This window comes from Notolepis coatsorum, assembly GCF_963971535.1.
Source record: "Notolepis coatsorum genome assembly, chromosome: 13".
Lineage (NCBI taxonomy): Eukaryota > Metazoa > Chordata > Actinopteri > Aulopiformes > Paralepididae > Notolepis > Notolepis coatsorum.
This window is the reverse complement of record NC_140177.1, coordinates 48,337,718-48,363,827: the sequence shown is the minus strand read 5'-3', so window position 1 is coordinate 48,363,827 and position 26,110 is coordinate 48,337,718. Positions and strand designations below refer to the sequence as shown.

General features: G+C 46.3%; 1 protein-coding gene across 1 annotated transcript in view; it reads right to left on the bottom strand.

Annotated features, from left to right (window-relative positions):
• Positions 1 to 255: 255 nt before the first annotated feature.
• Positions 256 to 26,110, bottom strand: part of LOC311238705 (corticotropin-releasing factor receptor 2) — a gene marked incomplete at its 3' end in the record, with an annotated part of 256,867 nt that continues 231,012 nt past the window's right edge. Inside the window, exons 7-12 of the mRNA XM_084326868.1 lie at positions 12,753 to 12,813; positions 12,289 to 12,361; positions 10,653 to 10,738; positions 3,354 to 3,489; positions 1,088 to 1,129; positions 256 to 396 (exon numbers count right to left, since the gene is read on the bottom strand). Of these exons, the coding sequence (XP_084182994.1) occupies positions 256 to 396; positions 1,088 to 1,129; positions 3,354 to 3,489; positions 10,653 to 10,738; positions 12,289 to 12,361; positions 12,753 to 12,813 (539 nt within the window). The remainder of the gene's footprint in view (positions 397 to 1,087; positions 1,130 to 3,353; positions 3,490 to 10,652; positions 10,739 to 12,288; positions 12,362 to 12,752; positions 12,814 to 26,110) is intronic.

Sequence of the window (26,110 nt, the reverse complement as noted above, 5' to 3'; positions counted from 1 at the left end):
ACACGATGACGATTCTACAAGCATTTTATGTACAAGTTTAAACTCTGTAGGCAGTTTAATATGCTACTTTTTGAGATGCCCTTACAAACAGATAGAAAAACTCATCAGTCTCTTGTAGCCTTGCTGCTGTAAGCTGGCAATCGGTCTCTGCACTAAACCACTCTGCTTTCTGTTGGTACAAATATAGAGCAAAGTGAGGTCCGTGGCCTTTGTGGGTCGCCGACAGCAAAGAGGAGGTAACGAGTTCGCCCTTCCTCACACAGCCGTGGTCTGTTTGATGCTGTGAAAGCTGATCCTGGTCGGAGAGGTCGGGATGGACATGGCACGCGCCACACGCACCCTGAGCGCATGGTTGTCCTGCCATCGATGCCACCGTTTCCTGGCCGCAGAGCGCACCTAAACACATTAATAATACCGTATATTACCGCCCTGTACAAAACATTCCACTCATACGGTATGATGAAATAATTATCAAAAGCTGTTTTGTTTTACTCAGGCAAATGATCACAGAAGAAATGCTGAAGAACAAAGGATGGAACAAAAAACATATTGTTTACTACCATATAAGATCAAGAAGTGGGCTATGGTACACAAACAGTTCTCACAGCAAGAAATAATTGGATGGGAGTGCAAATTTGCATTCTTACTGTAGAAACTATTTGTAAATCACAGTGCCTTAAAAAATTCTTCAGACACGCCTTTTTAAGGTGAATTAAATCTGTTACATAAAGATTGGGAGAAAACACGAGTGCTTAATTCTTCACACTGACGCTCTCATTATTCTTAGGATGTGTAAACAGTGGACACGTTGTGTCATTAGGGGAAGGAGTGTTCATATTTAAATAGTGGAAACTCTGTCTCATTAGGAGAAGGAGAGTGTTTAAAAGTGAAGTCGCAGCATCAACAAAGGAAATGCAAACTAGAATTTTTCCATTTTTCTAACTTTGCTAATTCACAAAACGATATTAAAAGGCAGTTACACCTGAAGACACAGCCCCCTGGAGTTGTTAGCGTGCTTAAGATGGTAACAGAACACAATAAAGGAGGACTCCATTTGGGTTTTTTAGTGTTGGTGTTGCTGACTCACCTCTCCATTTAAAAAGCAGTAAAATACTGACACGAAGAATCCCTGAAAAACAAGATGGTTGACTGTTAAAGGTAGCGCGTGCTGCTTATCGGTTTGGCTGTACACCTTTTAATAATGAGCTGAAAGAACACTCTTTAATTAGATTAGGAACAGATAATGTTGTTAATGTCAAGTCCAGTTTATTTGTCTATCTCTTAATCACAAGTTGCATGATGTCTCAAAGGGTTTACAGGCATACAGTACATTACACATTACAACTTTTGCAGTCTGTGGTCAAAACGAGACATGGAAATCAACGATCGCTCAATGATGGATCCCTATTCCTGGGATGTTATTTATAATATTACATTCCGAACTGTACACAGGGGCGGACCCAGCCCATTTGGCGCCCTAGGCAAGATTCACAGATTTTTTTTTTTTTTTTGTATTTTTTTTTTGTATGGCTTTTTTCTTCATAGTTCTCTAACGTTAGTCTTTCTTTCCTCAACGTTCAATTCTATAAACACTTGACCGATACCCATCAATGCACAGCGCTCTAGCATGTTCTGACTGTGAACACCTAAAGCTGAGGCTCAGACCGACCGACCGTTTTAGATTTTTGGCTCATTTTCCCTTATGTTAGAATTTTTTTAATGTAAAAATAATGGTTGCAGATATAGAGTGGGGCGCCAAAACTGCACAGAAAAAAAAAAAAAAAAAAATATTATCTGGGTGGCGCTCTAGGCGACCGCCTATATCGCCTGTAGGAAGGTCCGCCCCTGACTGTACATACTGCATATATCTACTGTACAAATTCTCATTCATTTGCTTCTTCTTTTGTAGTTTTTCCTTATTGGAATGGTTTATGGGTAGGCATGTCTGTAGCTTGTCTCTCCTTTCTATTTTAGCATTGGAACTGAGCCAGCACGCTGGGCCAAAGCAAGTACCACCACCACTGTTGCATGGCAATAATGATAAGTAGCTTGTATCTTGTATTATGTAACAATGCAATTACAAATAGATATATCTTGAAATTGAATCACATAAATAAGACACAAATAGAAGAACACCCTGACATCCTGACAGCTGAGAATGCTACCACACTGTACAAACACACAGACACAGACACGCACGCACGCACACGCACACACACATTTGAATACTTTATTTGGTTCCACAAATTATATTACATAAACAGGGAATCAAATGTATCGGGGCCACGCAGCACTGAACACTTAAGGGTACACATAGCACCTCCTTCTCCACGTGTGACGTGGCTAAGCTGCCAATAATAGCTGAGACAGAGAAATATTTGGCAATTTGTTTGGCTTTTCTTTTAGACATTGCAGCAATTCTCAGACCGGTCATGGTGCATTTGTATACATGGCCAAGACTTCCGAATACAAGTACACTATATCTACACCTATACCCAAGGTCAGCCATCACACTGAGCAATGGTTGGTATTTGATATACTTGTCCTGGAAGGCCTGGTCCATGTACAGATCAAAGGTACAGCCTACTTCTATGACCAGCACCTCCCTGTGGCTGGTGTCAACAAAAACAACGTCCGGTGTATTTGGTATGTTAGCAAAGACATCGTTGGTAAGGCCAAACCACTCTGGTTTCACTCTGGCATGTTTGTACATTGCTGCACTAGATGGTGATATGTTCCGTCCGTTTCCGTATTGATTTTTAACTTTTACTGACTGTTTTTAAAGCACTACACGGCTGGCTCCACTGTACTTAGCTGAGCTCCTACATCACCCCACCCCATCCAGAGCCCTAAGGTCTGCTGACCAGCTGCTGCTGGAGGTGCCTAGGACCAGACTTAAAACTAGGGGAGATAGAGCCTTTGCTGCTGCTTCCCCCCTCAAAACACACCTCTTCTCCCTGGCCTTTGACCAGAGCTAGCCTAGCATCTATACATGACGTCCGCTGTCACTCTGCACTTTTTTAACTAATTTTCTTATCTCTTTTTATTCTCTTTTTATTTATTCGTTCTGTACTTCTGTATGACAACTATTAAAGAAATTAAAGAAACACTTTGCCCTTGCTTTCTTGTAACTGTACTCTACCTTTTTTGTAATTTTAGTGTATTTTATTGCATTGTATGTGTTTTTTTATCATGTTGTGAAGCACTTTGGTTTGGCTGTTAGTCATTTGTAAATGTGCTATATAAATAAAACTGACTTGACTTGACATACACACACACACACATGCACACACACGCGCACAAACTGAGACGGTTTCGGCATTTTTCAACCTTTCCAACATCCACTCTCTCACCTGAAATGACTGCAGGAAGGAATTGAAGTAGATGAAGACTATCTGGGAAATGTCGTCCTCCCCGGGATTCACAAAGAACAGCATGTAGGTGATGCCGAGCAGAGGCAGCAGGACCAGAGTAGCTTTCACCGCCTTTCTGTGAATCAATTTAGATCAACATGTTATCCTTTTCTTCAGGTCCTGTTCGGAACGTTTCAGGACTTGCATATATGCCGGGAGCCTGACGTTTTCCTGGTTAAGGTCAGGTGAAGGTGAAAAGGAACAGTTAAGGTGCCGGTTAAGGTAAGTGTTAACCTAACCTGGTTAAAAAAGGTTATATTAAGGCAAGTACAACCAGTGGGCTAAATGCATAATTATTGAGTTAAACATCAACCATTTGACATTTTAAATACATCAGTATGTATCGTTTTAACATTGCCTCATTTCCAATAAAAATGTCCTATTGACTGATGGCAGAATAGGATGTTTAAAACATGCTCTAAGATGATAATCACATCAGATCTTACATCAAGCTACCATATGCTGGGTTTTGCTGGTTTATTTACACTTCATTATGTAATAATTCGCCCATCTTCCCAGTTTCCCCAAAGGTGCTGTGACAGAAACATCCCTGCAACTCCTTCAACTGACCTGTCTCAAACCCTGCCCTCTTTTCTTGATCCTCCAATCGCAACTGTTGCTTTCCTGAGCAGCAGTTATGATTGGAGGATCAACAGAAGAAGGCAGGGGTTTGATATAGGTAAATGATGCAACATAATGGCCAACAGTCGAACATAGAGCCAGTAGAATACACAATCAATGACCCTTTATATAATAATAATAATAATAATAATAATAATAATAATAATAATAATAATAATAATAATAATAATAATAATAATAATAATAATAATAATAATAATAATAATAATAATACATAAAATGTAATAGTGCTTTTACAGTGCTCAAAGACACTTATATACAGTATACCGACGTACACAATATAGAAAACAACACCTGCTCTTTTCATTACAAAAGCAGAGGTTTCTGACTGTAAGATCATTTGAAACGCTGAATATTCTATCCTTCACAAATGAAAATTACTCTTTAATGCTGGGTTTAAAGTTGTATAAACATATGTGGAATTTCTTTTAGCAGATGTCATGTTCTCTGATAGAAGATTAAGAATATGAGACTGCACTCATGCAAGTTATATATTCGTACTGGCGAATCGCGTCTCACTCTTTCGCCATATTGAGATATACCTCATCTCCAGTACCTACTGTACTTCATTAACGAAAACAAAGCACCCATGCACTTGACCAGGCCCCGCCCCAGTGTCCCCCTATAAGGCACCAGGCATGGTCACACTCGCCCTTCCTCTTTTTTCGTTTTCCATCATGGACGTGCATTGCATCCCATGAACTAGCTGTTATGAAATGCAGAGAGAAATTGAACAATGTTGGGTTTTCGCCAGAGATTTTCCAGCCCCTGGAATCTTCTCGGCATGTTCCAACGGCGCGTCTGGCCTGTCCTGGGGTTTCCTCGTCTTATGACAGCGGATCGAGGGACATCGCACGATGTTTAGCTATCGGGCTAACTCGCGCTCAGGTAGGCCCTGTGTCATCAGGCATTAATGTTGGCGTTAGTAATACTGCTTGTTGTCCTGTGAGACAACCGAGTTGTGTATTGGCGCAAGGGGCAGGATATCTGGGTAAACGTGACTCTGAGTTGGACGTTTTCCCGGCTATCCTGGAGCGCGCTGCTAATGCTAATGCTGTAATGCTAATGCTGTAATGCTGGGTCACTGTTCCGTTGTTCCCCGCTGTGGGATGTCACCGCTTTTCCCTCTTAACCGGTTCATTGATGAAGGTCAGTCGGTAGCTAATGTGGGGGGTTTTGCTGAGACTTATTTACCCTTTTTACGGGTAAATGGGCTGACAACAGGGCGCAAGGCAGGTGTGCCTTGGCTTGAGAGCCAGGTAGCATTGATCCTTTGCCCTGGCAGGGCTGAACGGTGTCCCACCCGGAAGCCGATGCTTGAGAGCAAGTCGGCCCGGCAGGTGGCAGTATGGACTGATGATGTTTATACCGCCACAGGATGGAATTTAGCTGCGGCCAGTGTCATGGCTCAGCTGAACAAAGCACCCATGCACTTTCTGTCCACATTGATGTCGAGTAGTGGGGCTGCAGGGCCAGCCGACACTGAAAACATCGTGCATGTTTTTGGGGTTATAGAAATCTTGAATCAGTCGCAAGCTATAACCGTAGGGAGGATCAGGATGCTATCAACTCTTATTAATAGGCATCTCTGGTTGGAGCAGTCTTCCCTTGGGGAGGAGGAAAGGTTTCTTCTCCTTAAGGCTCCTTTTTCCGCGGAAGGACTTTTTTGTCGAAACACGGGCGGTATTTGACCTGGGCCCCATACCGCCTCACACCATGCAGCCAGAGGTGAGAGCACGACCTTGTCAGCGACTATGGCGAGGCCCTCGAACCGCGGCCATGTTTCCCCCGCCTGAGGTACCCTGGGCTCTACGTCAACAGGTGTCCACAAGACCGACAGCCTTGGCGGCAGAGGGATCGGCTACATTGGATGAGCACGCCCTAAAAAACCGTTGCCGTCCTGCTGTGTGCAGCCCGCTCTCCGATCACTCCCTCCCCCAACACCAGCGGAAAAGGGGCTCTAATTTGTTTCCTTTGGCTGCGGGCTGCGGGTCTTCAATGAAGCGCAAGCGGCCCCACGTTTCGCTTCTCATGGGGACAGGGACTGACATCCAGTTGATGGCTGAGACTGGGTCTGTCCGTGAGAATGTTGTGCTGTCACGTGGCTCCCTCGCCACGCGTTCTGCGTCTGGTGAGCCTGGTGTTACGTCTGTCACCTTCAAAGGTTGTCAGCAGGGGGACTCGAGGCCTCTTCGGGCTCAGCGCGGGTTTCCCCAACCTTGCCTTCGCCAGGCCGGGTATCACGTTGGTGCCTCCCACTCCGGAGAGCCCGGTAGTGGTCTGGCAGGCGCGTGTGATTTGGGTGGTAGTAATATCACTGCAGGGCTACGGTGTGTAGGAACCCATGGGGTCCTCACACCTTGCATGTCCAGCTGCAGAATAGCTCCTTAGCAGTCCATGCTGGAGGGGTGTTCAGTGGGGGAGCTCTTGTCACCTGGTATGATGTCAGCTTCTCCCGTATCAAACCGGCCCTTTCTGTCGGGGTCCCCCCTTGGGTGCGATTGCCTCGTGGGTTGTATCAGGGACCGATGTCCCGACTCCACGAAACGCCCTGCCCGCACGGTTAGCGGGTCCAGGGTTGGCTACGCACAGCGGGTGTGACCGGGCCGCCTATCTACAGTTCCTAGCGGGCCAGCGCCAAATGGCGGCGGGTGCGCTTTGGGAGTATCATCACATATGGCTACAGCAGTGCCATGTGTCGAAGTGGATGGAGAGAATGTTGAGGCAGGGGCAATTCGCACAACCCCCCCCCTCCGTTTTCAGGTTTGGTGCAGACCATGTTGTCAGGGTCGGCAGCAGTGACAGCTCTGGCCGACTAGATCCAATCTCTGTTGGCGAAGCAAGAGGTGTCAGACCTATACTGGATCTGTCCACGTTCAATCGTCTGATTGTGGCGAGACAGTTCAGAATGTTGACCGTCAACCACCTGCTAAACGCTGTCAGGGTGGGAGACTGGTTCACCTCCATAGACCTGAAGGATGCGTATTTTCACATCCCGATTTTCCCTCCTCACAGGAAATACCTACGCTTCCTGTTTCAGGGCGTGGCGTACGAATACCAGAGGCTGCCGTTCGGCTACTCTCTGGCCCCCCGCACATTCACCAAGTGCGTAGAGACCGCGCTGGAGCCTCTACGTCGTCAGGGGTTACGAATAATTTTCTATCTCGACGACATTCTGCTCCTCAGCCTCAGGTCGCCAGGTCTCATACCAGGCTGGTGGTGGAATTCCTCACCAAGCTGGGTTTTGCTGTGAACTGGAAGAAGAGTACGCCTCTTCCCAGTCAACAGGTGGAGTACTTGGGCTTGGTTCTAAGCTCAAGGCCCATGAGGGCAACCCTCTCGGAGCAGCGGCGAGTGACTATCCTCGACGCGCTCTGGGGTCTCCGTCCTGGCGGGACGGTTACGACGCTGTATGTGATGCGCCTGCTCGGTATGATGGCATCTGCTCACTCTGTGGTCCCTCTTGGCCTCCTCTTCATGAGGAGGATACAGAGGTGGTTTTCCAGTATGAAAATAGACCCGGTGAGAGACAAGTGGAAACGTTTGAAGGTTCCCTTGTCGATACGGGGGGATCGCGCCTACTGGAGGAGGCCTGGTACCCTCACCGGCGGGGTCCCCATGGGCGGCAGGCGGTCACACGTCACGGTCTTCACCGACGCCTCCCTCATGGGATGGGGGGGACGTGTCGGACCAACGCAGTGGGGGGAAGCTGGACGGTCCATGCTGCCCGGTCTGCTATGCACATCAATGTGTTGGAATTGAAGGCGGTCCTCCTGGTCCTCAAGCGGCTCGGCCACTTGGTGGTGGGCGAGCACGTGTTGGTCAGGACGGACAGCACGACGGCAGCGGCGTATATCAACAGACAGGGTGGAGTATGCTCCATCCGTCTGCACCGGGCGGCGTAATCTGCGCAGCCTGAGGGGGCTCCACATCCCTGGCAGGGAGAATGTGGGCGCAGATGCGATGTCGTGGGGCGGTCCTCATCACGACGAGTGGGGACTACGTCCAGACATAGTCAGACAGGTCTGGGACCGCTTCGGGGAAGCCTCAGTGGATCTGTTTGCGAGCAGACAGTCTCACCAGTGCCCCTTGTGGTTCTCGGTCAGTCGGGGGGACGATCCTCCCTTGGGGGTGGATGCCTTCTCGATGTATCCATGGCCGCCCGGGATTCTGTACGCTTTTCCCCCCATACATCTGATAGGTCAGTTGTTGGAGCGGGTACGTCGTGAGCGCAGGAACTTGATCCTGATCGCGCCGGACCGGGGCACAGCTGTGTGGTTCCCGGTCCTGATCCAGCTCTTGGTAGCCCTGCCGTGGCCTGTTCCTTGGTCATCGCGGGCCCTCTCTCAGGCGCACAGGTCTCTGTGGCAGTTCCCTGTGCTGGGCCAGCCGCTGATGGTTTGGCTGTTGAGAAGGTGAGTCTGGAGAGGATGGACCCTTCTGTGGTCGACACCATCCGGAACGCGCATGCTCCCTCCACTATCGCGGTTTACGCGGGTAGGTGGCGTATTTTCCAAGAGTGGTGTAGAGTGGGGGCCTTGGACCCTGTGTCCTGCCGCCTGGACGCTGTCCTTTTCTTCCTTCAGGCTTCGACGGTGAGGGTATATGCCGCAGCTATATCCTCTTGTCATGAGGGGTTTGAGGGCGTTGCGTTGTTCAGCCACCCTCTTGTGAAGCGTTTCCTGCTTGGCGCTCGGCGCCTTAAGCCGGTGAAACGTTCTCTGTCTCCGAGTTGGGACCTCCAACTGGTCCTCGGCCGGTTGTCCGAGGCCCCGTTTGAGCCTCTTGAGCAGGCGTCTTTGGAACAGCTGTCTTTCAAGACTGCGTTCCTGCTGGCCATCACCTCCGCTAAGCGCGTGGGTGAGCTTTGTGCTCTCTCGGTGCGGCCTGAGTGCTTGTTTATTCGTGTCAATAGCGGTGCGAGGCCTAATCCAGTCTTCGTGCCAAAAAATATCCGGAGCTCTTTTCGCTCCAGGGATATTGTGGTTCAGGCGTTTCATCCGCCTTCTCACGCTGGTGAGTTAGAGGCGAGCCTTCACCTGTCGTGTCCAGTCCGGGCTTTGGGGGTTTACCTCAGTTGGACTCAGGACCTCAGGGCTACCGATCAGCTCTTTGTTTGTTACGGTGGCTCTCGTGCTGGTAAGGCACTGTCGAAACAGCGCCTGTCACATTGGTTGTGCGAGGGCATTGCCCTTTGCTACACGTTGGCTGGGCTGGCCCCCCCTGGGGGTGTCAGGGCGCGCTCCATTCGTGGGGTGGCGGCCTCTGCCGCCTTGTTAGGGGGGGCCTCGGTGGAGGACATCTGTTCTGCTGCCTCCTGGTCCTCCCCGGGTCCCTTCGTTAGGTTTTACCTCATGGACATGACTGGGGGTTCTGTCTCCCAGGCGGTTCTGAGGTCTGGGACCTCCACTGCGTCCCGCCCTTCGGTGGGTTAGCAGGGGTGTGTGGGTGTGTGCCACGAGGTGATGTGTCACACGTGGTCCCGCCTGTGCTGTGCGTTTTTAGGGGTCTCTAGTTCCCTCTTTTTCGCACTTTGGTGGAGTTGACTGCCGCCCCCTCTTCACTAGGAAGGGGGGGGTGACGGGACTCCCCTCCCCCCTGGTGGTAGGGCTTGCGGGTCCTCAGGGGTTTTGTCGGGCCACGCTTCTGCTCTGTCCCATATCTCAATATGGCGAAAGAGCGAGACGCGATTCGCCAGTACGAATATATAACGATAGGTTATGTATATAACCTCGTTATATGAATACTGGCTGAGCGTCTCGCTCTTAGCGCGCCCTGAGGTCCCTTGGTGGGGTTTTTCTTGATGGAAAACTTTTTCCCGAGGAAGGGCGAGTGTGACCATGCCTGGTGCCTTATGTTACGGGGCGACAGTGGCTCGAGAGGTAGAGCAATCGTCTGGCAATCCGGAGGTTCCCGGGTTCGATGCCCGCTCCTCCCGGGCAACGTGTCGATGTGTCCTTGAGCAAGAAACTTAACCCCTAATTGCTCCCGATGAGCAGGTTGGCACCTTGCATGGTTGCCTCCGCTGTTGGTGTGTGAATGCGTGAGTGAATGTGTGAGTGAATGGGTAAAATGTGAGTAGCGCCCTGCGCTATATAAAAAAGCAGCCATTTACCATGCCATTTACCATGTTCAGGCAAACTACCATAATTAACTCAAGTGATTTAATGTGAAGTCACTAATTCAAACATATTTCTTCAGGGTATTCATATATAGGGTGTGATGCGTGAGTGGGTATTGTAATCTGTCTGTCTGTCACCTAACTGTGATAGTAACTCACACATTTGTATTCCGATTTGTCTCAAACGTGACACATAGGCACTATTGATTTCTATCTTTCAAATGAGTCACAGATTTATGAGGCAGATCAAGGTCAATGCTTTAACCACCGATTCATAAGGACCAAGGTGGCAACAGCCAAACTTTCAGATAGTGGGAAGCAACAGTAGGTGGGGATGCGGACGAGGTCCACTCAAGACTATTATCATAATTCCGCTTGAGGGCAGGTTTACGATAATGTGCTGTAGCGCTGGTGTAGCATCTCTCTGAGCGCCATTGTTGATCTACGAACTGTTAGCATTCACAGCATCAACCCACCTGTACTGTATTGTTTCAGACGTGGTAGAAGCTCTCAGTTTGGTCATGAGAATTCTTACAATGTTGAAGAGGAAAACGAAGTTTATCTGTCAAATAATACACACAAATGAAACAAATAAGTCAATTAAACAAGAATGTACCCCTCAATAACTTTCAATGGTCAGTAGCCATGATGACATCATCAATAGATTCTCAAAATGCTAATCTCATATGTGAGATCATACAACTGATGGGGTAAGAGCAAACACCCAGGGCCGGCCTAAGCCTTTATGGGGCCATAAGCAGAATTTGATTTGGAGGCCCCAACATTTTTGGGTGTGTTTTGCTATGCCGTCTGCAGGGCTTGACGTTGACACCTGCCCAGGGCTAGTGAAAATGCTGAGTGGCTAGTGACTTTGGAAAACCACTAGCCACAGTGGCTAGTGAGCCAAAAAGTTAACGTTAAGCCCTGCATAGGTGTGTCAATGATAATGTTCACGGCGTTTGGAGCAATAATATAATTGCTAGGTTCAACACAGCCAAGGCATAGGTGTGTCAATGATAATGTTCACGGCGTTTGGAGCAACAATGTAATTGCTAGGTTCAACACAACTCTTCCACATCTACACCCTCCATCTTGTCCCAGTCAGCCGTTGCCCCAACTGGAGCTCCTTTTGCGGCTGAGTCACTGGTCGCAGGCAGTAGTAAACAATGGAGTCAACAGTCAGAAGCACAGTTGGCGTGTAGCAGTATGATTACAATGATACTGTCCCCAGCAGGGGTTAGTGAAGAAGAAATTACCTATATTTGTTACTTTTTGGGTGGGGGCGCGAGTGCAGGGATTTTTGGCCAGTGAAAATGCTGAGTGGCTAGTGACTTTGGAAAACCACTAGAGTCTCTCTCTCTCTCTCTCTCTCTCTCTCTCTCTCTCTCTCTCTCTCTCTCTCTCTCTCTCTCTCTCTCTCTCTCTCTCTCTCTCTCTCTCTCTCTCTCCAATCAAACAATTTAATTCTGGGACCAGAGCTGCTGCCAACGACCTCAACCAATTAGGAAACAGAATTCTCAGAGCAGAATTTATCTCTCAGTTTGGAAACAATATATGTGTTGATACATGCAAGATACTATGGAAACATCTTGTATTACCATTTGAATTTGGAAATGCACATTTTACATGCACATTCATATTCTGATATTATTCCGGATAGTCAAGTTTTCCCCTTTTTGAGGTGTCAAATGTAAACACAATATCCTATTTACAGTACAATAACATGTTAATAAGCAAATATGTATTGTAGACAAATACAGTACGAAACCATGATAGCACCATTATTATCTCGTATACTGACATGTGTATTGACCTTATCGCACCTACTGTTTGTGTTTGTGTGAGGTTTGTTTCTGTGGTCATATTTGGAACAATCAGTTTACTCATGCATACAGGGATATTTGAGACGGCAACATGAAGATGCAAATAAACACATTAAACTAAGAAAATACCCCCAAAAACCTATACAGAATACTGTGGACATCTGCACTCACTGATGACCAAGTCTATACGTTGCAATTACGATATTATGCTGATTGAAAAATGTAAGTGTAACTAATGTCTCTCAACAAACTGAAGAGCTGATTGAGTTCCTTGTATGTCGCTGCTCACCAAAAGGACAAGTATGACAGGTCCTTGGTAAATATAGTCGATATATTTTCCAGGCTCTTTCCCGAACCAGCATCTGTTGACAAAGAGAATGAACAAATATCAATACGCTGGGATCGGGGGGGGGGTCACACACTCACTCAACAAATACATGTATCAATATGCTGTGATCAGAGGGTCAGTCAGTCAGTCAGTCAGTCAGTCAGTCAGTCAGTCAGTCAGTCAGTCAGTCAGTCAGTCAGTCAGTCAGTCAGTCAGTCAGTCAGTCAGTCAGTCATTCAGTCAGTCAGTCAGTCAGTCAGTCACTCAGTCACTCAGTCACTCAGTCACTCAGTCACTCAGTCACTCACTTTTAGCCACACTGGCCCTTGTGGCAGCTCACAGGCGTGTCTCCATTTAGACAATCTGAAATGATGCTTCATACTGTATGTATGACACTGTGTGTCCTTGTTTCGATTAATACTCACTGTTCATTTTCATAATACAGCTTTCCAATAGCCCAAGCTACAATTATAGGACATGGAATACCTGAAAATAAAAAAAATATTTAATCAAAATAGTGTTTGCTAATCAAAATGTAACATGACCACACACACATGATGCCACTATGAGCACAGTATAAGTACATTTATGAATGGATTATTACACTGACTACACACCACACAGTGGAATGAAGCACTCTTCATTTAGAAATGATAAATGCAACATTTCCAGTGATGTAGTAATAATCCTTATGTAAAAATGTGGTTGTATAAAACCTTTTTCCCCCTTCAAGTTTTACTAGAGCGAGAGTAAAAGCTCCATGCTCTGTAGCTTCAAAGTAGATATAACACTGTCCAATTCACCTCTTAACAGCTCAATTAGAAAGGAAATTTTTTTCTGTAGGGAGATTGTTTGCCTTCCTGAACCTACTTTATTCGTTGGTGTATAGAGCAAATAAGCCAAAACCAACATATATGATACAGTAAATAGGTCAAGGCACTAACAACACTCTCATTAATAGTGCATTAATCCATAATTATACCATATATACCGTACACACTGAGTATAGAAAACAACACCTCTTTTCATTACAAAAGCAGAGGTTTCTGACTGTAGGAGAATTTGAAACACTGAATATTCTATCCTTCCTTACAAATGCAAAGGATTCTTTAATGCTGAGTTTAAAGTGGTAGGCCTATATACACAATTGTGGTATATATATATAATGCAATAAATAGGCCAAGGCAAACACTGTCATTAATAGTGCATTAATCCATGATTAATGTATACTGCGCCGGTACATAGCACCTTCTTTTGACATCCACCCCACTGTTTGTCATAATAGTATTGTAATGACGATTTTTCTACACCCACGCATGGGGTATATTGTGGAGACGGGAGTGAGGTTGACACAAGGTCTACTGGGACTATATACACGCTATTAAATAAATGTGTCTTTTTTATTTATTTATTTTTCTATTAATTAATCAAGTTGTGGAGCATGTACAGAGCAAATTGAGGCCACCCGCACTCCAACACAACACTCACCTTCGCTGTCCAAGACACACAATCTCACCAGACCATTTGAGGGGAGAGCAGCGAAGGTGAGCTCCGTGTCGACGCACCGGTGGTCTCAATTTGATCTGTACACACTCCACAACTCGATTAATTCATAAATAAAAGACACATTGTGTCCTCGGTGTTGGCATTCTCCTAAACATCGGTCCCTGGAGGGCAGGCCAGCGGGTCGACGCGCTGTAACGTAGGCGTAGCGTCTCTCGAGGGCCATTGTGGTTTTTGAAATGTTTTGTATGAACCTGTGTTTTATATCTATTCAACTCTGCAAAATGCAGATGGTCAAATGAATGCTGCATTGTAGACACTCAATGGTACTGTAGCGACCCTGGGATTTAGGTGATTGGTCGGCCAAGCTGTCACTCTGCGCTCTGCCAACCTGGGGCTGGCAGGCGAAGCGGTTGGTCGCGCGGGCCGGGGGTTGTCAGAGGGGAGGGGGCAGGAGCTGACCTGGGAAGACTATAAGAGGGTGTGGCACCTAGGGTGCGGCCCTCTTGAGGCATGGGAATTTACAGTGATGAGTCCATGACCGAAGCCTTACCTGATGTTTGAATAAAGAAGCAAAGTGAGAACTAACACCTGCCTCCAGAGTCGTCAATAACGTTAAAACGTTACAGTACATAATGGGTGTTAAGACTTACAACATACATTTCCCATTTTGTATCATTGATTTCAGGGGGAGGTTTTTTTATACCCAGAATCTCAATTTGAGGGAAATAAATGTTTTACTGTTAGTTTCTCATTCTGCTCGTCAAAATGTCAAACCTGTGATTAAATTAAACAACATCCATTGTAGTCCAGTGATTAGGCTGTCAGATCTAAACTGGGATGTGCGCCTAGTCCTTCATGTTCTAATGCAGCGGTTCTCAACAGGGGTTCCGCGGCACACAGGGGTGCCGCGGAGAGCTGCCAGGGGTGGTGAGATGCCTGGGAATGTTCTTTAAAAATATAGAATGACAACAGTCTTATTTTGAAAATCCTGTAGTGGGTCTCATTTCTGCCCAAGCGCAGCTCCAGCTATAATAACTAGGCTCCGACAGCTAGCAACGTTCAGGTCATTATGATACTCTTATTTTGAAAATCCGTGGTGTCGTGACTCATATCCGCTCTACAGCACACAGCCAATAGGATGCATCTCCACACAGCAGTAGCGTGAAGTAGCAGTAGCGTCTGGAACGCGGACATTGCAACAGAGCAAGGATAGTGTTTTTTCGCGACCCAAAACAAATCCCTGCTGTTTTATTCCGCAACGGGTCAAATGCATATAACATGCTTTGCAATCCTTGCCATTCCTTTATGACCACGTCGTGTTTAAGACCGGAATTACTGTCCCGTTAGCATAAGCTAACAACAAGCTAAAGCCCTGTTCAGAGCGACAGAGAACAGCAGAGTGGGGACTGGGAAGGAGGACTGGGAAGGAGGGGGGGGGGGGCATTCTCCCTCTGTGTGTGTGCGTTTGAAAAGATATGATGAAGTCAGACGAGTATATTATATTGATAGTAAATGTACTGAGGGTGGACAGACAGATGATGTTGATATTTAAACATAAAAAATACAATACATAATAAATTTATGCATGATCATCATGCAACATAAAACAATTGCAGGAACGGTTTGGGAGAGGAAGGAGTTTTAGGTTGCGTGTTCCAAAAAATTTACTTAAGGTTTAAAGCTCAATATATCAAAACGTGGCACTTTATAGTGAACAGGAGGTCTATTTGTATTAAAAACAATAAATAGTTTTTAATTTAAATGTCTGGAAGAGCAACATTTTTTTTTCCCAAATTATATTTGTTACCTTTTGAGTTGATCTAAATGTTACTGATTGTGTTAAATGGGCTTATGATATCATCTCATATCGATTGCAGGCACCTGCATTGTATCGTATCGTGGGAGATATCGGCAAATATCATATCGCTGCTGTCGGGACAAAACCTCATAACTCCAAAAACCCAACTTTTCAGCAGATGAAAAAAACGAACACAGATTTGAGGGTGAATAGAGTTAGGAGGTTTAGACAGATGATTGGTTTAATGCTTTCCCATTGTTTAAACTTTGTAAAACCCACACACACATATGGAGGATGATCTACGGAGTTGATTTATATAATAAAAAAAATTTCATAAAAAAGGAGTTATGAGGTTTTGGCCCGACAGCAGCGATATCGTTGTCCAAAGAATCGATATTGTATCGTGATGAAACTGGTGATTCCCACCCCTAGTAGAGTCCATACACCCAACACCAAATCCCATAATTCCTTACACGTAACGTGTATGGCTGTGTGACGTCAACTTGTCAGCATGAAAATGACAGCCAAACATGGCACTGCAACTAAATAACACAAATACAATAGGCACATTTGTGACTGTTACAAATATAACACGTTTTATACTTGTGCTACAAGATTTTGGCCTGTGCTACAAAACTATCAACCTCTGTAGCACCAGTGCTATGTGCAAAAAAAGTTTACGTACAGCCCTGCAACTATTTAACTAAACAAATAGTCTATCTAGTGCTTCATGTGTATACAATAATTGCCTAATCTAATAACATGAACTAAAAAAGAAATCGATCACACGTTTCGTAAAGTTATTATAGAAACTTCACCAACTTAACGTCCGCGGCAGGCGTCATTACTTTTACCAACAGATTTTCCAACGCATTTCCAGAGCAGTCGCATTCGTGTGACATCATGGGTCCTATGTCCGCTATCAAGGAAATGCAAAGCGGCTATCGCAATCGTCATCGTGATAATAATCACTAATGGATCTAATCAAATGGATTTATCGAGACACGTTATGGAAAGTTCAAGACCGGACCACACAGCTTCTGAAAAGTGCTAATTACACGCTTCCGACGGCGATGGTCTACTCGCAGAACAAGTGAGTGTATCAGCCGCTGTGTTATGATTATTATGATACAAAATGTAAATGAATGAATGAATGAAAACTGTATTTAACAGATAAACAGTAAAAGGCACTCTGCAGGGATGTGATGTCATAATCAATCGTCACCTCACTAGAATAATATTTCCAACGTGAACCGCAAAGCTGAATTTTCACACAAAATGGACACGTTTTTAACTCGTCCATCGAAACAGGTTACAGTTACCAATACCAATTCAGTACCTTCCAGTACCAATTCGACCGCTGAGATTGCCCCAGTCAAACAGTGCAGCTGCAATGTTGTGTTCTCATGCTAAACCAGACTGTTATCATGTTGTGTTCTCATGCTAAACCAGACTGTTATCATGTTGTGTGATCCTTTTCTGTATTTAAAAAAAAAATACACGATTTTCTGTTTGAGAAATGGTCACACTATTGCTATATTTATTTATACATTTAGACCTGAAACGCCTGCTAATAATGCATTATATAGCCTGCATATACACACAAATGTGTTTCCCGGTTTCAATGGGTTAAATAAACGTTATTTTGAAAGCAAGCACTTTTGTCATCATTGTAGCAAAAAAGACAGGACCGGAAAAGTCTTTATCGTATGTAGGGGTGCCCTGGAATATTTTATTGGAAACAGGGGTGCCTTGGCAGCAGAAAGGTTGAGAACCCCTGTTCTGTATCGTATGGCTCCGCTCGGCGTCACTACCGCACTGTACCTCGCTCGTGCACGCGCACTGAATAAAAAATTCCACAATGCACCTTTACATCCCAACATCCGTCTGACCACACCCCCATCAGCTTACTTTCATAAGCAGGTGTGTGGCCACCTACTCGCCTCCTTCTTCGCTTTCACCACAAGGAAGTGCCTGGTAGATCCCCACTTGACGAGGTTGCTAGTTGAAGAAAGTTGAGACGAGTTTACATTGTGCTTATTTAAGTCATAATGTCTACTTCGGAGAGTCGTAGAACCACTCTTCACCAGCGGTTCTCCATTCCCGCCTCCGTTGTGCGTTCTGGTGCGGGGCTGTTGCCACTTTCGTGGTCGGCAGCCACGCCCGGTAGGCATTCGATAGGTAGTTTGCCTCTCCGAGGAGCCAGTGCACCGGTGCCGTCGACTCTGCGATGGCCTGGTCCTGGCTCTGGTTCCTCTGGTTCCGGGGAATCGTCCGTTGTTGAACGGCCGGTTCCGTTGGTTCCGGAGGATTTGAAACGCAAGCTTTTTGCGTCTGCTCGGTCCCGTCGCAAGATGGTGTCCTGCAGACGTGAACGGCCTGGGTTTGGGGAATTGCTGGAGACCAGCGAGGATGCGTCGGTCTCTAGTTGTCCAATGGAAACAGAGGACTACATGGTAGAGGCGGACGGGTTCTTGTTTGAAGGCCCAGTAGAGACGAATATCCCACCCGTCCAGGTAACACTGGAGGGGGGTGATATGTCTCCTTGGGGCGCCTTGTTCGAGGATGTCGGGGAAACCCCTCGGCGTCTTCAGCAGGATGCCCTACTATCAGCCACATCAGACTGTGGCTCCTTAACCAGTCGCAGCCTGCTGCATGTGAGGGATGCGGGTTCGGTGGAGGAAAGTCTGCAGGGGGAACTGCAGGCTTTGTTCCCCGAGCTTATGGCGGTGACGGCCGATGCAAACGGCGTGCCGCTGCCGCAGCCACTGCCTGCTCCTGTCCCCGATGATTTAATAGGTCATCTCTGGCAGCGTCGCCCGGTGAGAGGGGTGGACGTTGTCTACCCATTTTTCCCCTCAATGGGGGCCTATGTTCGTCGGGGCCAGGTGGTGTCCCACATCATGGGCCTCACTCCCGCCTACGTACCAGTTACGCGGGTGGTGGGTTTGGTTGAAGGTATGAGATAGGGTGTGCCACGGCTTGATAGGCCGACGGCCGCTCTCCTCTGTCCGGATGTGGTGTGGGAGCCGTTATGCAAGCCGGTTCTCCAAGGAAGATCGGCTAGGCGGTTGGCGTATTGGAGTGACCAGTCATTCATCGCGGGTACACAATCGCTGGCTGCTGCGTCTAACATCGCACAGCTGGCTAGATTTGTATCCGGGATAATGACGGGCGGCACGGAGCGGTCGGAGGTACAACATGATCAGCTCACCCAGGCGGCAGGAGCTGTCCTGCATCTGACCCAGGTGCAGGCCATAGCCTCTGGGAAAGTGCGCGCCCTGGCTACTCTGATCCAGCGCCACCTTTGGCTGGAGCAGGCCCGTGTGCCGGAGAAGAAGAGGTCTCCTCTTCTGACGGCCACCCTCTCCGATGCTGGACTATTCGGGAAGGCCCTGCAGCTGATGACCTCAACATGCAGAGAGATGGCAGAGGAGAGATCCGTGCTCCAACCCCATTTTCCGCCTCCCGTCATCGCCGGTGGAGTCAGAAGGCTTCCGCGTCGTCGAGGTTCCTCCGCCGTGGCTGCCAATGCCTCCATCGCCACTGCTGGCCCATCAACGAAGGCCAGGAGGAGAGACGGTGCTGCTGCTGTAGCCGGCCCATCTACGACCGGAGGTGACAGTAGGGATCGACGAGACCAGCAACCGATTGCCTACCGTCCCTCCGGGGCTTCTCGGGGTGGCAAAGCCCGAGCGGCTCGAGGCAGCAGACGCCGCTAGACAGTGACTTTTTCCCCCATGCGGTCCTCACTGTTTACCCCTCCCCGGCCCTCTCATATTATTTTGTTGATTAAATAAAAAATCCCCTAAAGGGGGACTGTATTTTTTGGTTAAACAAACTGTGTGTTTCTTCACCAAAATATGATGAGGTTGAAAAGTGTGAATCTACATTGGTATACATTGATGGATGAGTTACGTTCGTGTTATGAGATTAAAGCAAGGTCTGCAGCATTCACTCGGTTATAGAAGCGTTTCTATCTCAGCCAGACGCTCCACATGCAGGTAGAAGCTGGTTGTATGGTCTGTTGCTTACACACGAAGTAATGTTGAACTACAACACTGTTGTGTTAGTTGCAGTAATGCTCGTATACACACGTTCCACGGCCTAGCCGTTATACTCTCTATCAGTGTTTTTTCTATGTACAACATGGAATGCGGGTGTAGGATTCACACACGCACACGACTTGGTTGTGTTGTAAACCCTGTTCACATTCTGTGGGTAGCATGCATTGTATTAGCTTGCGCTATTCATTGGCTTTCTACCAAAGGTTTTCATATGCTACAGTTGTTATTGTGTGCAGGGGGAAGGGTTTTGTGAGGGGGTGCCGAATAAACCCCTCCTTCCCACTTGATTGGTCGAATGGGTTTTCTCATCTTCTGTTGGGCCAGTCAGGGCCAAGCCGTTAAACGCCTTGGCTGGGGGGGGGGGAAGGGTTGTCCTGACTATGCTCCTATTACAAACAGGAGTTATGTGCAGGGTTTCCCCCCGTCATAGCGTACGTTACGTTGCTATGACGATGGCTTCCGTGAGTAGATCTTTACGTAAGGTCTGTGGTGTCAAAGTGTCGGGTTAGAGCGTAGGACTTACGGGTTCGCTACGCTCGTTTTTATGTGTAACTTGAGTCAGTTGGTCACGTGACTTCGCAGTTGCCATGGCTTTTTCATTCTACAACTCACGTGGGAAGGCTTTCTGGGGAATTTCGGTTTAAATCCTCTGTGGAAGGGGTGACTGGATGTAAAAATATAAACAGTTTTTACCCCCGGCTGTGTAGACTGGGATTCATACTGTTGGTGCTTCCTTCTTTTTTATTAAAAAGAGTTGGAGTTAGGAAGCACCACACCCCTCTTGTCGTTCGCCTGGGCGCCTTGGGGATTCACTGAAATTTTTTTAAATAGCCTGTTCATTGATGTGGTTGTGTCCCGACGCACGTTAAGTGCTAGCTCGGGGGGTTTTGTTGAAGATCAGGCGGGTGACTAGCACGCCTTGGTTGCTTGTGGTTAAAACAGCGTTTTTATAAAGCAACTGGGATGGAGGTTTTTTCCTCTTCTGACGACCTGTATTGGTTATCGACGGATTCTCGTTCATGTCTGGGGGATGATGACGGAATGGATCTAAACATATGTAGAGGGGTCTCACGCCCTTGGGGTGGGCCACCAGGCGCGGTTCGCACCGACCGTCTGGGTGGCGCCTTCTTTTCATGTTTTAAGATCAACACGCCTATCTGCCCCTTCTCCTGGAGTAGGCATGTCGGCGTGGTTAGGGCACGGGACTGGTTCTGGTCACGCTGGTCCAGGTCAGTTAAACCCGTTGTCCGCCGGGGATGCAGATCTGCTGTTCTGGTACCCTGAGGGACTTGTGCTTTTTTCGGGGGGGAAAATGCCAGGTCGGTCCGGTTATCGCAGTGTTAGGCGCTATGGAGACCCTTGTTGGGTACATATTGTACTCTGCACTGTCGTAATGGCTTACGGTCATACCAACCTGTACATGCCCGATCTCGTTCGATCTCGGCCGCTACGCTGGTTTGGTCCTGGTTAGTACTTGGTTGGGAGACCGCCTGGGAATACCAAGGGCGGTGTGCTTGGGGCTGGTTCTCCATTCTTTTCGCTCCTCTTTCACGCATGGCGTGGAGGGGGCTGTTGGGGTGGTCTTAGACCTCCTCTGGTAACTCTGTGCTTCCCGTGCCGCCGGGCCCGGTCCAAAGTACTGTTCGTTGACCCGTATGCCTGGGATAACCCCCTTTTTTGAAAGACTGCAACACTCTATAGCCATAACCTAACGTTCTAATGGATGCTAATTGGTCCCCAAGGACTAATCCCTAGGTAGGACTCTAATTGCTTTTCTTTCCTTGTTCACTTAAGTGGTTTCACTGTTAGAGATCAATGGTGCTCTATGCATGGGAGTATCAGCCTCCATGTAGAAAATCAACAGCCTGTTTTGCAGCTGCCCAGCTGAAGCGATTTCCCTCAATACTGGACCAATTACAAATAATTGTCCCTATTATTCATTTAGACCCCAGATGACGGAAATATAGGGCCCAGGCTTAAAAATACAGAAGTTGTCCTTTAAGTTCCATCCATCCATCCATCCATCCATAGATAGATTAGATAGATATTTTTATTTGTCCACTTTCATGGAAATGTGTCTATCTATATATTATCAACCGACATCAAACATACAACCTGATACAGTAGATGTACTGTAAAAGGGAATACAGGGATTTTTACATTAATAATAATAATAATTCACTGACTGGCAAACTGTATCCTAAACAGTGAAGGGTGTGTGTTACATCAGGTTTATAATCTACATCTAAAGGATCTACAAGTAACCACTAGCCATCTACAACACCAGCCACCCTTCTGCAAGATCACTCATTTGCCCACAAGTGATGGAACTTCAGAAAGTATCCCTACAACAGGACGTCATTCTCAATTATCACAGACTTAAACATTTGTCTGGACCTCTGTGTACCATAGAATAGTATCATCAAAAATGTATTTTTCCATTAAAATATTAATTAAGACTCGACCTTAAGACAGACAGAGGTGAGTGGACTACCTGTGGTTATTTCCATTTAAGTGCCAACGTGAGATTCTCCATTATACAAGATCTATTCTGAGTATATGTTCAAATGCCCCCCATCATATGAGTCCCTTTATCATGACCTACATACACGCCTGTGCTGTGAATCCATGTTTCTCCCCTCCCATGAGCACATAGTGTCCCTATTAGTGCACTGCAACCTTGCCCAGGCCCGACTGGGCCCGGGTAGGGCTTTTTTTTTTATAAATAATTCGGGCTCGGCTGGGCCCGGGCACCGCCGTTTTTTATTGGCGTGTTGGCGAACGTTTTAATTTGTTCTTGGGATGTATGTAGACGGTTTTGTTAACGGTGTTCAACGCGTTGCTGACGTCGTGGTGAGTGATGTTTATTATTTGCTGGGTCGCGACTCGCTACCTGTTTTGTTGTGCTTTTCATTACGTTGCTCTGCTCGAAATCTGATTTCTGTTTTCTGTTTGTTTGTTTGACTGAGTAGGCTATTGTGTGTCGTGTGTGTGTGTGTGTGTGTGTGTCAAAGAAGATTCTATAGCCTTCAATACGTTTTACGAGTCTGATGTGTGAGTCAGTCTATAAGCGAGCACTGGGAGAGACGGCATTGCGAAACAGGCTATGTAAATGCTTCTTAGTTTTGTTTATTTATTACGTTCATATAAAACCATGTTTCGAATATTTAAAACAAATACAAAAAAAATTATATTTTAATAATAATAATAATAATAATAATAATTTTGTTCGGGTTTTCACGCAGGCTAGGGCTTAAAATATTATTTACAGTCGGGCTTATTTTCGGGCAGGGCCTCAAGTTCACGGGCTCGGGCAGGGCTCGGGCTTTATTTCAAGGCCCTTGCAGACCACTAGTCCCTATTACAGAACCGGAAGAAAACAGAAAGAAGGCCCAGCATTAGGTAAAATGAGTAAAATGACAGCAGGCGATTGCACGTAATCTGTTTTCCAGGTCTCCCTCGCAGTGTAAGCTCAATGCGGATGTTGGGTCTCTCCCCGACTGCAATGAGCTTTCACTAATACTTTCCACTCAAGGTGATGTGTGGATAATTCATGATGACGGTGCATCTGCTCCATGCGCTCAATCTATCACGGGGTGAAAACACACACATGTAATGGGGTGTTTAGGAGAGGTGTATGATTCAAGCGCAGGACAGTGGGTGGTGAGAGAGACGAGGCACGAGTCGACGTTGCAAATAACAAGCTTTACTTGAGCGTTAGCAAACAAGGAACGTTACAAGGCTTGGCAATAAACAAAAGCGAACTTCAAACACGAAAACAAAACCTCAGCTATGCTGGAAAACGTGGAAAGCTAAACAGGAACTGACTCACGGGGAAAAACTGGATAACAAGGCAATACTGCGAACGGCAGGGAATGCAGGAACACGAAGGCACAGGATATACGGAGGCAGGACAACGGGGAGCACGACAGAATAGCGAGAGACTGGGAATACAGGGTAAACAGAACAATGGCGCAACACTGGTAACAGGGGGGCGGCACGTATATATACAGACACTAATTATGACAGCTGGGGGTGAAAGACTAGGACACAAGAATATCAATACACAAACTGGGAACACAAGACTAGACTAGAACACATGAACATACTGGAGCACACAGGACAGATAGCAGATACACAGGGAGCATGAGAGCATTAATAGACAACAGACTCAACAGAATAGGTAGGTAAAGACCCATACAAAGGGTGGTGGCCTGTAGTACCGCGGACAGGCCGCCGGATGGCAGCAGCGGAATGTCTATGTTCAAAAAGTTCATGAGTCCACAGGGAAGCTGAGGCAGATTGTGTCACAGAGAGAGAGAGAGAGATTGCCCCACACCTCTCTGCTGTTCTCCGAAACCCCTGGGCCCTCATTAATCAACAATTCTTAGAAAGTGTTCTATTTTTGTTCTTAACACATCCCACTCCGGAAACGGCTTACGACGTGTTTCAAGTTCATGTGAATTCTGCCAATCCACGGCGTACGACGTTATTGAGATCATATTTCATTTTTCCGCCATGTTATTCATAATTCCCTCACGGAGCCTGGTATGATGCAGTGGGAGCATGCACAACTCTGCAACGCTTCAATACTGCCACCTGGTGGATGATCGGCGAGTTGCCAAACCGGAAGTGGATCTCTTGTGATCCCGGTGCATCTGACAAATGCGTCCGGCACTCGCATATTGTTGCGGGACTGTATACACACGTCCGTGTGTAGCGATCGCTGCCATAACGCAATAATCGATACGATTTGGCCGTGTATTATGATTATACAAACCGGAAATAGATTTAGGAGATCGCCATCAAATAAGTGGGATCTTTTTTCTCCAGTCTCATCGTCGAACGGTAAGAGGATGCTGACGTTACTTTCAGCGTGTTTGTTTATTATTATCCATGCAAACCGCTCTGATCAATATATCACCCATACTACATAAAGCATTTACTGACGATCACGCAATTATAAACGACCCCCCCCCCCCCCCGTTCACCCGCGCATGATCAGTCATAACGTTTAGGATCATGTACAGTTGAAATTTTTAATATAGCGTGTATCGCCAACAAACGGCATTTGATAATCTATATATGCGTTTATGCCTATATCTCACGTTCTAGGAATTACTGCAGAAAACGATAAAAACATATTTATATTCTAGACGGTATTTTCATATGAATATATGAATGAAAAAGTAAAACGTTCCTACATCCTGAACGATAGATAATCGATGTTGAATGGGCCATAGTAATGTCAATTTAGCAATACAATTAAAAAAGTTATAGCCCTGCAAAGAAGGTGAACATCTCCATAGGCTTACAGTGCTGGCAGAGAGTGGTATAAGATGCTCAAATTGCGTGGCAGGGAATGTGTTAAGCACAGAATTTAGAATGTGTGTACGTACAGAAAAATCAGGATTTATCACACGTGCGTACACAGGTTCTACGCACACTCTGTGTTGATAAATGCCACTTGTTCTACGCTCCGTGCTCGTGCACGGTTTTATGTATTTGCATATAGCACCGCCCGTAATTAACCATATATGGTCATCGTTGCACGTATTGCACATCGTTGCGGGCAAGACCACCCGCATTTCATTGTATACTTGTATGCCGTGACAATTAAAACTCTTGACTCTTGACTTGACTTGAAACACCCCCATGAAAAGTGGAAAAGTGGACTAAGCCGAGCGAACGCCTTGGAGAAATACGCGACAGGCTGACTGACATCTATTAACTTCCTAAAGACCATTGCTGCCTCAGGGCAGCGCAAACACTAATAAAGACCGTTAACCACTGTTTGCCATTGGTGTCATTAATAACCATGCTGGAATATGACTGCCTTTTCTTCGTTTCGTTCGATTAATACCCAGGGATTAAAGTTCTCTGTCAATTTCATTCCAAATCGCGACGTATTTTCCGTCAATTTTCTACCTGCATATGATTTGTAGAGGCATACAATCTATTTTGATGTCGGTATTAGGTAGCCTATATATAAACAATAATACGAGAGCATATACAAGAACCTTTCTATTCACATAACTGCATTTGTGATGGAGCTTTGACAGCTACATGGGTGGTACAGACAGTAACAGTCTATTGTTCGATCCATCTCCAATATCACGATGGACCGTGCCATGTAGCCTATGTATATCCTGCCTATGTGATCAATAAAAACGCAAACTTGAATCCCATCATCATATTTATATGTTGTGTCTGTCCACTATGTTTGTTACTTTGTTTTTTTCCCCCTATGTAAAGCGACATTGGGTTTCTTGAAAGGCGCTATATAAAATGAAGCTATTATTATTATTTTTATTATTATTATTATTATTATTATTATTATTATTATTATTATTATTATTAGGGATGTCCGATATTATCGGCCTACTAGGGGTGGGACAATACATCGATCCAG